General features: G+C 45.1%; 1 protein-coding gene across 1 annotated transcript in view; it reads left to right on the top strand.

The window, feature by feature from the left end:
• The first annotated feature begins 4,157 nt into the window (after positions 1-4,157).
• Positions 4,158-11,910, top strand: part of LOC118782790 (A disintegrin and metalloproteinase with thrombospondin motifs 8-like) — a 13,742-nt gene continuing 5,989 nt past the window's right edge. Inside the window, exons 1-4 of the mRNA XM_036536350.1 lie at positions 4,158-4,916; positions 8,113-8,352; positions 9,868-10,000; positions 10,654-10,821. Coding sequence (XP_036392243.1) covers positions 4,158-4,916; positions 8,113-8,352; positions 9,868-10,000; positions 10,654-10,821 — 1,300 coding nt within the window. The remainder of the gene's footprint in view (positions 4,917-8,112; positions 8,353-9,867; positions 10,001-10,653; positions 10,822-11,910) is intronic.

Raw genomic sequence — 11,910 nt, forward strand, 5'->3', positions numbered from 1 at the left:
GAGGTGCTGAGAGGAGCTCATTGGACATGCCTCTTGTTTTATGATGTAGCCCGCAGCCACTTGTAGCTCTCTAAATATTATTATCAGTCTCCAGCACGCTGCACGCGGAGAAGGGGTTCCTCCCACCGAGCGGGGCTGTGCAGCGCGAGTCGCCTCTGCAGTAAATGCGCGTGTACTCAGACTGCATGCGAAATCAGACCGTTTACAGAGGAATTCTGCAGCCACACTGGAACTGTAATAGATCGAGGAATTGATTTGATCAGTGCGTAACTTGGGGAATCCGCATTTGTCAATGAAAAGGAATCTGCATAATCAGTCATTTTTAATATTAAGAAACAAACTTAATAAGAATTATAACAAATAAGTGCCCACGGGAGAATTTCTACCTGTGAATGCGCCCACATGAGGGGATTCCCATCTGAACGTGATCTTTTCTCTTTAACTTATGTTAAGAGAATGCGTATGTTAATAAACAAAATTGCTTTTACTGACATTGAGAAAGAAAACACCAGGTTACAAGGTTACAACTGCTTTTCATCCACACGCGCTGAAGCAGTGAGTTGGTGTCACGGCCATTCACTTCGTTGCTGCGACTGTTACCGCAGCGACACATTTCATATGGACACAACATGTATTCTGCCAACAGTGCCGGCAACGTAAGAACTTTCTGAAACTGTAAGACAGAATTTTGTACATGATATTAAGTGTCCAGTTGATCATTTAACGTTTTTTTTCTAGATTTGCGCAAGGGTACAAAACAAACATATTAAATGTGCGTTTAAAATGGTGATTGTTGGAGTGTTCTGTGTAATACCAGATCTTTGGTTCGATCTGATCTCTTGGATCTTTAGTTTAGATTGAGCAATCGCGCCCTCTTTAGGTTGAACAAGTTCACCAGTAACTGTAACCCACGACACAGATTATTACAGTAAGATCTCAATTGAAGCTGTCATCAAAAACTATAAGTAAATATGGGTCTGTCTCCGCTAGATACAGTTAGTGAACTGTAATGCGCACATGTTACACAAGCACAGTGACGTTGGCAGGGGGACTGACGGCTTATTCCTCTCAAACAACCTAGCGATAGGTTATAACAGGGTTATTGTTATGTCAGATGCACTACGAACATCCAATATTTACGCAATAAAGATGTCAGTTGAATAAACGTGAACGTCTTATGCATTACATATACTTGATATATTCTCTTAGACGCATGTCCTTCAGCGTGCAGTTTGTCCATTGTAGGGCTGTGTATATTCGATTCTAATTGAGCTGCAGTGCCCCGCTAAAGGTAAATGCTTGGGATTCGAACCAGGCTGACCTTCACGGTACTGTTATATGCACTGACAGACCAATTTCTTCGAGTTTACCCTAAATATACAAAACTAGAGAAATCTCGCCACCTGCTGGACGAAAACTGTCCCGCTCTCGGGCGCATAGTAATAGTATTCATCGAAAAGGACTAAAAATGAATGACTTAATAAAATAAATAAATAAATAATATATGCGTGTCCCCGAAATACATACATGGATAAGGGAATTTTAAGTTTTTGAACTTAATGGTAGTGTATTTTGTAACTGGATGTATTACAATATCTTCAAAAACGAGAATGAGAATGTGTTTGGAATAATAACACTGGAATATGTAACAATGCTACCACCGCGTGGTAGATAAAATATGATCTGCACGTGCAGGAACCTGACTCGGAAGTGTCACCAGTCCTGACTACTATGCTGTTACCTTATAGGAGGACAGAAACGAGCCTTCAGCGTGCGAGCCGCGCACCCTCTGGTGCTGCAAAGCACAGTGAGTTTGCGCTGCGTTTTCCTCTTTTCTCGAAATTGGATTGTACGGAGTGACTTAATTGAAAACAAATGTCCGAATAGTTGTGGTTTTGTTCATTCCTATGCTTTAATTTGCGGTAGACATCACAAAATGTGTTGAGTAAACGTTATTACAAAACTTGGAATTGGACAAATAGTACTAGCCAACTACCAGTAATAATAACAACAATAATACATACATTTGCAATAAATTAAGTACAAGAAAAGAGGAAACCTTCGGATGAGCGCAAAATCGTAAAATAAAGAATTTTGTGAAATAATTTCAAATTCCCCACGAAACTGAATTGTGCTGGATCAGTGTTTAGATCGGGCAAATTTCCATGTGATGTCAATATTTGGGTATGTCAGTCCTTAGGTTATTCTCTCAGATTAAAAGAGGAAATTTATTTCAACTGCCTCGAGGCTTAGTGGGAAAATAAATAACTTTTATCATTTGATATTATAAACAATAGCACTTATTTTAAATCGAAAGAAATGAAGCAGCTATTTTCATCGTCAACGCAAAACCAGTAGCACCTGGTACACAGTGTAACCCCTGCTGGGGTTGTGACACTTGGCATTAAACCGAAGCCACTCTCGGTACTATTTGTCTAGGGAAAAAAAACACAGACACTCAAAAAAATCACTAAAAAGTGCGAGTCGAGAAAGATGAAAGTGCAGTGGTGGCTTATCGGTATTCTGAGCTGTCCGATGCACCTGCTGCAGGCTGAACACGCAGTATTAGCGCGTCTGCGGCGCTGCACGGACGTGTTGCCTGCAGTGCTCGCTGCCAGCAGGCGGCATGGATCTCTTCATTCTCTAATATCGCTCTAATTTCCACCAAATACTGTAATACAAACACACCTCTCCTATAGGTGTGCAGGGTGTTCATATAATGTCGGGGGACACCTTTACTAGAAATATGTTCAGTGAAGTCGCATTCGTGTCCTTCTCCTGGTATCTTTAAAAGCCTAAACGATGCTTGTAAAAGGTGTCCTCTCTGCTCCACATTCAAATCAAACTACCCGCTTCCCCGATGCTTTTCGGAGTAGTACATTAAACTTTGTTTCACAGTTATAAACGCCACTGGGCTGTGGTTTCGTCAGTAATTAATGTGTCACATCCATAAAACTCAGTGAAAAGAATTCGAATGCTTGCCCCAGTAACGTGAAAAACAGAACTTAGTGGAATTATTGGACAACCTCACTGGCTCCTCAAACACTTTGTTTTCAATTATAGCTCATGTGATTAAATGTGGGCCTTTACAGTAATCCATCTTAACACATAAATCAAGAAAGTGCCGTGTGGCCTCCCGCCAAAAATAGACGATTCCCTCGGGCGTTTTGAATGTGATTGATCAGAGCGAGCCTGTGATTGTCTGTATTCAATGTTTTACATGCATCGCGGTAAGCCAAAGACAGACCCCCCACCCTCAGTCCCTTGTAATACAAATTGCAATGTATGTATGTATATGGCTAATTACTATAATGGTTATTTATTCATTTATTTAATTATTTTAACCCCAGGACATGATTTTTTGGTTTCGGATGCTGTATCAATGTCCCGTCATGCACTCGGCGAGGAGTTCAGTATTTCGCCTTCAGTTTTTAAGTCGCGCACTGCCGTAGAAATAGATAACTGGACTGCAAACTATGTATACTATGGGTAGCTCGCAGCACCATAGCATGTGCTGTGTACTGAGTTAATAATAGCCGTCTAGGAGTCAAACTGGAGCTATTTAAGAAGGGGGAGTGTTAGTCCGTTCCCATTGGATCCGTTTGATCCAGGGGTTTTCACGCTGTGCGAGGGGGAGGAGAGATCGAAGCGGCAAGGGATATCAAAAATAAACCTCTTATGTCTAAGAAGGGCAAGAAAGTATAAATACCACCGCTACGAGCAGCCTTCGCTGGCGCTGCGGAGTGGGTAGATCAGGGTTTTAGCTCCTACACAACATTAGCTTCAGGATAACTATGCTCGAAAACTCTTAACGCAAGACTGGTTTTACAGAACTTAGGCTACATTTTGGAAAAATTCTAGTAGGGCTGAACTTTTGTTTTATCTGTTTGAATCGAGTCGCTCGAATAAAATCAACAAAATATACATAGGCTAGATATAAACCAACGTGAACAAGACCGTTTGAAAGACAGTCTATTGGCTGTATAGTGTAGGTATTTTTGTGTATACTTAAACAAATTGCAGATATCCATAGATTTTTATTGTACGATATCTGTATGCGCTTAGATTAAAGGAGGACACTGGCGGAAAGCAGTTCTCTACTCAGCGCGTTTCTCTAACTTATTTTATTACTCTGAGTGCAATTTCCATTGTATAAGATGTGTTCAAAATTGCATATAGTTCTGTTAGTCGTGTATATATCCAATGTTGCACTTTCGAAGCTGTTCGAGTCTGAGGAAGTCGTACCTGTTAAGATTAGAGGGAGAAACAGCGGTCGTTTTTGGAAAAGGAGCGATGAGCAGCCGATTTTCAAACTTGTCGCTTTTGGTAAAGACTTTACCTTAAGTTTGACACCGGACGACAGCTTCTTAGCTCCAACTCTAAAGATTCAGCGCATTAAAGCGAATGATCTTTCTGTGCTACTCAACGCTACCGCCTCTCCAGAGAGAAAAGTGCCTTCTCCAAACGCTGACACCGATCCCCTCAAAAATATTAAAACAGAAGAAGCCGAAGAAGATTTAAGAAGCTGTTTCTACTCTGGGACTGTAGACTTTAACCAAGACTCTATTGTTGCTGTCAGTCTGTGTTACGGGATCCAGGGATCGTTTATAACAGAGGGAGATGAGTACCTGATACAGCCGAAGCTGTCTGGTACCAGGAAACCGGAGAAATCCACCTCCCAGGTGCATGTGATCAAAAGACGGTTAGACACCAACACTAAAAGCAACCAAAAAATCACATTCGATCAAGTGGAGGATGGAAGCCAAGGAGAGTCCGCAAGAAGCGCTTTACCCGAGGAGGACGCCGATGCGCCGGAGACGCGGCGGCAGAAGCGCTTTGCGTCTGCACCCAGATATGTGGAAACTTTGGTGGTGGCAGACTCCGCAATGACACATTTCTACGGAGACGAGATAAAGGTAATTTGGTCGCACTTTTTAACGAAAACCGTTTTCACAGATTGGAGGTTGCCTTAGTCTTTGCCTAAATATTAAAATGTTTACAGAATGTATCCCTGGCAAGTCCCAGAATTAAAAAGTTTTTTTTTCTTGCATAGTAAGCGATTCAGCGCAAGTAGCCTTGATGGGTATGATTCTTGGGGCTACGCCGCTTAGTACGCCTCGACCGCGTTTATTTGAAAAGTCCACATATCGCAAAAATGCTCGATTCGAGTGCATTTTCATCAATTTTGCTAATTCAGTTTTGATTGAGTCATTTACCAACTCCAGCACAGATGTTAATTTTGCCATTTCACGATTGATGACTGAAGTGTCGACTTCGAAGTAACTGATTCATCGCAAGCCAATTTGAAAGAAATCGCAGAATTTTCATTTCAATGTAATTTATATAGAATCGCTTTGCTCGTTCAATGGAAAATATTGAGAAATGTTGCTAAGTAATCTGAATATGTAGCCATGTCATAGCCTGTTTCACGCCAGTTTTCTGTCCAAGATTGTCATCATGTCTGGAATAATATACCCTATATATTCCGGTTTCTGTCAATTGACAGGATAGTTCTAGTCACGTCATTCTGACCAAGTGTTTCCAAGAATAGTTGCTATTAATTTTACAAAGAAGGTGGGTCCTGTCCCAAGCACTGATATGTCCCATGCACAAGTTCCGAAGGTGGGCGTAAGCGTAGGAGTCGAGTCACCATTTCCGATAACATCACAAGTCTGCACAACGTGTTTGGCGTTACAGAAAGTGCAGGCTTGCGGTTCTCCCTAAACTGTAAACGATACTCGCAATCTTGGTGTGCATTTACACAGACTTGTAATTTATTTTATTGTGGTCTGGTTAGCGAACTTTTAACTAAACAACCGTGGTTTTCATTGGTTTGAACAGATACTGATAATATATTATTTCAAGTTGTTTGAATTAGCAAAGTGCCGCGAATTTATGAATCCATTGCCAAAGACACTAAGGGCAGATTCAGTTAAAGCCGAAAAACAGTCCGCCCCTGCTCGCCTTAGTGAACGTGCCATCATCTTAGTAATGCTGTGTGAATTCCAGACCGCGTATGAACACCCAAGCTCAATGGCAGTGTCAGCCTCGGGTTATACTTTCTCATTATTGTATTCATAAAAAAAACCTTCATGATAAACTCTGAAATGTTTCAGTGGTTATAATGTGTGCAGATATTTTACTGCTTGACACGAAATAAATGTCCTCACTATGCGCTGACAAGAAGAGCGGAAACTACTGCCAACCAAAATCTCATGTAGTTTACAAACGCCACGTGGTATCCCTCTGTTAGCCATGGCCACCGCTATTCCAGGCGTCGCATCGGAGATGTTTCTGTCCTAACCAACACTAACGGGCCGGTTTCACAGTTTGGCCGTCTGCATTCGTGTGTTTTGAGCAAAGGTTCAAGGTTAATGACAAAAAGTTGCATGTTTTTGGCTTAAGGCACTGTTATCCATCTAAACTGGAAAAATGTTTCCATAGAAACATCCAGGTTCTAGAGACATCCTGCTTCAAGATAATATAAATTCAGCTTGTACAAGATAATGATTTGCCAGCTGAATGAAATCCAAGTCCCTCTTCAGATTTCACAGACACTCAGAACAGAATACTGCTGTTTGAATATTTCTGCAGGACTGTGGTCTTTCTGCCGTGTGCATGATGCTGCTGACTGTGCAGCAAACCCGTGCGTCTGTCCGCACATGCTCTCGCAGACGCAGTCCTTGCAGCATCCGTGGTTTCGGCTTAGACTGAAACACACTCCTTTGAGCTTATCAGAAAATGCACATGGTCCTGACAAACTACACTATCAGTCAGAATGTGTTTTTTTGCAAACAAAGAGGAATATTCTGCCGGGTCGTACTGGTGGTGTGTGCAACTGGGGTGTTTTTGTGAGACCTCAGATTTAACTCTATTTTAGCCTGCTAGTTAACATGACACCTTCCTCCTTTCAGTAATGTGGTCAAGAGTTTTACTGGGAGAAATCCAGTTGCATAATGTGTATTAAATTCTATTGGCGTTTACGCAATGTGTCGCAGGGATATTTGTTTCCATACGCTGTTATGGTATGGAGTAAAGGTGGCGTTTTAAGATCTCATTTTTGGAGGAGCAGAGTGAAGCTGCCCACTGGTCCTGCAGCGGCGGTGTGGGGTCCCTCAGCACGGTCACTCGCTGTCCTGTTAACTAAACTTGACAACCGCATGTTTTTGTCTAATGATTTAAAAATAGACCAGTCAGAGATGTTTGTGCTGTTTAACTTTCCAGTTACTTCTCTGAAGGAGGAGTGTTTCTTTTCTCTTATGGAGGGAAAGAGGCGAGATTTAGGGTCAGACGAATTTCCCTGTTAGTCACAGTTTCTGCCAGATTTGAAATTCCTCCACAGTGACAGAATGGAAGTGCTTATCGGCAGCTTGTATTTGGAGATTAAATGTGAAAAGGCATGCAAGGATGTGACATTTCTGTCAGCCCTGCCCTCTTATGTAACGCTTTGCAGCTACAAGGTCACTTTGAAAATGCAGCAGTCAATAAATAAGAAGGCAGACAATGCCAGCGCATTGCTGGTCCTGTGGCCCTCTCTGGACACGGCAGCATTAAGCATGCAGCAGCTCCAGCTGCTGCTGTAGGAAGTCAGGGGAAAGTCTGAGGCTTGTTTTTGTGGTCGTCCTCACAGGAAAACACAAACGCTCAGATATCTGGATCCTGCAGACGGAGGGTTTGGGCCCAGCTCCAGCCCTGACCTCCTCTCTGCTCTGTTTGCCAGATGTTGATTGGCCTGAGGAGGGGGCTTCATTTGGGAGACTCCAGCCCCCAGGGGGGTCCAGGGCAGTGAGACCAGACTGCAGGCAGATAAAAAGCAGAACTGAGCTTCAGGGCTCTGACATTTTACACATCACAGCACGGAGGAGGAGAGTGGCAGTGCTGCCTACTCCCTCCCTACAGCTAACCTCAGTTCAGAACCATCAGCAGAACCTTTTACAGTGACTGAACACTGACCTGTCACACCCCAAATGCAGGATTCTGTCAAGAGCATGCAAGCGTGATGAGAGGGGTGGCCACAGAGGGGGGGGGGGGGGGTTAGGTGTGGCCTTTCTCAGAGAACACTGACTAATGCTGGAGCAGAGGATTGTGGGTAATGTGTTCCTCTCTTTGCAGCACTACCTTCTCACCCTCATGTCCATGGCAGCGCAGATCTACAAGCACCCCAGCATTAAGAACTCGGTGAGCGTGGTGGTGGTGAAGATGCTGGTGGTGGAGGATGAGGAGCTGGGCCCAGCAGTCTCCAGCAACGGGGGTGTGACCCTGCGGAGCTTCTGTGCCTGGCAACAGATGTTCAACCCACCCAGCCAGAGACACCCCGAGCACTACGACACAGCCATGCTCTTCACCAGATCGGTGAGCACCCGACCTCTCTGTGATCACAGTCAGAGTGCTGGCAGGTACTCTGAGGAGTGAGCCACCTGAGAGCAGGTTACAGGACAGGTGGAGCCCTGGGGGTTTAACCAGCATACAGGTGTTCCAGCACATGGTTCTGCTGGGATTATAGGAGAAATGCTGATACTGTTGCATTTTCAGCAGGAAGGTGGGGTCCATTCAGAAAAAAACGTATTCCTCAAAGCGTTTGGACTGTTTTTAGAAAGCCTACAAATAAAACTTGCAGTGATGACAGTTCTCAAAACAGACCAAGGCTACGAGTGACACTCTGCTCTGCTCACGCCCTGAGCTTGACCTGCACAGAAATGTTTCACATGTTTGACAGCGATAAGCCAGGCGGGAGTTTAATCTGACAGCCAGAGCTGGAGTAGCGGTTCATTTGAGTGATCAGCACTGTAAAATATACTACACAGATGCTATTTAATTCACCCTCACCCTCTCACTCACCCTCACCCTCACCCTCTCACTCACCCTCTCACTCACCCTCACCCTCACTCTCACCCTCACCCTCTCACTCACCCTCTCACTCACCCTCACCCTCACCCTCTCACTCACCCTCTCACTCACCCTCACCCTCACTCTCACCCTCACCCTCTCACTCACCCTCTCACTCACCCTCACCCTCACCCTCACCCTCTCACTCACCCCTCACTCACCCTCTCACTCACCCCCTCACTCACCCTCACCCTTGCACTCACCCTCACCCCCTCACTCACCCTCTCCCTCACCCTCACCCCACCCTCACTCACCCCCTTACTCACCTTCATCCTCACCCTCACCTTTGCACTCACCCTCACCCTCACCCTCTCACTCACCCCCTCACTCACCCTCTCCCTCATCCTCACCCCACCCTCACTCACCCCCTCACTCACCCTCATCCTCACCCTCACCTTTGCACTCACCTTCACCCTCACCCTCACACTCACCCCCTCACTCACCCTCAACCTCACCCTCACCCTTGCACTCACCCTCAACCTCACCCTCTCACTCACCCTCACCCTCTCACTCAGCCTCTCACTCACCCTCACGCCCTCACTCACACTCACCCTCTCACTCACCCTCACCCTCTCACTCAGCCTCTCATTCACCCTCACCCCCTCACTCACCTTCACCCTCACCCTCACCCTCACCCTCACCCTCTCACTCACCCTCACCCTCACCCTCACGCTTGGTCTCGGCCTCAGCTGAGCCCAGATGTGCTTTGAATGGTCTCTGTTCCATACCCAGGAAGCGTGTGTTTGAGCCAAGGACAGAGTCCTGCTTTTTAAAGTGCTGCAGATACCACACAGTTAATGCGTTTCTCACTTCGCGGCTCTGCACCGGCTGCCAACAATATTTATTTGCTACATTTTACGATGGAAACACTGACAAATATGTTTTGCTGGCAAGAGCTCGGCTGGAAAAAGCGTGTGTGGAAGGATGAGAGTGGAGTGTGCAGATGCGCTCAGTGTCTGAAACATCTCCACTTCTTTCCAGGACATCTGCGGACACCAGAGCTGCGAGACTTTGGGGGTCGCTGAGGTGGGCACCATGTGTGACCCCAAGAGAAGCTGCTTAGTCATCGAGGATAACGGCCTCCAGGCCGCCTTTACTGCTGCTCATGAGTTAGGTATGATTTTTCATATTTTTAATTTTTCATGCTGTGGTTTTCGGATGGATTGCATAGACTGCATTGAATGACAGGTCTGTTGTGATTGATCAATTAATTTGGTTGATTGAAAAAGAAAAAATTATGATTGGTAACCCCTTTGCAAAATTCATTTCACTCTGACTGAAAAGTGCTGGTACATGCAGCCAATACTGAGTGATTCAATGCTGGTCCTATTTAGGGAGCAAACCTTTGGGATCTTTTCACAGCCGTCCTGCATGCTAAATGCAGACGCAGTAACTAATGGAATGCTTTAGCATAACCAGATTACAGTGCAAAATGCCAGCAGGGCACCTCCTCCTCACAGACAGTGCTGAGCATTGAGTGCTTATAACCGCTGCATTACTAAAATGCTTTCCATTCATGAGATGAAAGAAAAATAAGTTTTATCTTACAGCCCTTGATTAAGCCTGTTAATATAAAATGCTTTCATGATCTCTGCATAGATGAAACAGTGGATTATTCTGTTGGACACTGGACTGATGGTGCCCTAACAAGGCAGCTGTGATCAGAGCTGTAACGGTGTCATCTATACTCAGATCCATAACGACGTGGCTGATTGTCAGATCCAAAACGATGCTTCTCGCTGTCAGAGCTGTCACATCTCCCTGCAGGTCATGTTCTCAGCATGCCGCATGACGACTCCAGGAACTGCGAGAGGTTGTTTGGTGCGCTGGGAGAAAACCACATGATGGCCCCTCTGTTTGTCGAGCTCAATAAGACCCTGCCCTGGTCTCCGTGCAGCGCTCTCTACATCACCGAGTTCTTCGACAACGGACACGGTACGTCCAGTCGTCGTTTAGCCAAATCCAACGCTGCACCTCCTCATTTCAAAGTGTCTCTTTTACATCATTCTTAAGCTTTACTCTTTGTACCTCATCCTCAGGGTTGCATGTAATCTGCTAGCCTGTTAGTTAAATGTAAATGTAAATGCTATATGTTTTATGTGACATAGCATAACAGATTAACATTGCATAGTTATACATAACATAGCAAAGCATAGTTTATGTCATGTATCGTAAGAGATGAAGACAGTCATTACTTACATGTCATAAGATAACCAATACACAGATTATTATGAAGCATTTTAGATACTTTTAGACATACAACATGAAATATTCTCCTGACATACAGAAATGTTCCGGGTGGGGTATTAATGGCGAAAGTGGTGGAGTTTAACAGAATGCTGTTCTCTGACACATATAAAAAATTATGATGAATGCGCTGTGTGTCATATTAAGTCAAAACTATAACCTTCTCACCACAAGCAAATGAAAAACTCAGCACTTGCTGGTAGGTTTTTTCTCGCTTGCCAGAGTTGTGCTGGTGGAGCCAGGTGGAAGTCTGCCATGGAGAGCAGGGTCGGTAATTTGGGATTTTGGACGAGAATCTCACTCTACCGCAGGCCCACTTTTCACAAGTGTATTTTCTTTTACAATACCTTTCCCTGCTTCAGCTTGCCTCCGACCGCAAATGACTGACTGTGGAAACCGCAGGTTCAGTTCTGCCGAGAGGTGAACAGTAGCAGCCTCAGCAGTGTATCTGGGCTCCTGCGGCTTCCTGCTACTGTGCGTTGCTGTGGCGATGACGCCGGGCTCAGACGGGCCGAGGGGGGCTGCCACTCACAGGGGTGGGGGTGCGTGTGCTGTCCCGAACCCCTCACAGAAAATAGCGCAGGCGTTTCGACAGCCGGAGCTTCTCTGAAGCAACGCAGCATCGGCCCTGCAGAAGGCGCCTGCATTGTGAAACCTTTATATCTGACGGTATTTGAAGGTGTCTGTGCTCTAAGCTCTCTCTCTGAGTCATCAGTGGAGGATTCGCTTGCATTCCATCTTTAAGGACTGTTTTCCCTTCCAGCCAAATTAAGTGCT

This window comes from Megalops cyprinoides, chromosome 9 (assembly GCF_013368585.1).
Source record: "Megalops cyprinoides isolate fMegCyp1 chromosome 9, fMegCyp1.pri, whole genome shotgun sequence".
Lineage (NCBI taxonomy): Eukaryota > Metazoa > Chordata > Actinopteri > Elopiformes > Megalopidae > Megalops > Megalops cyprinoides.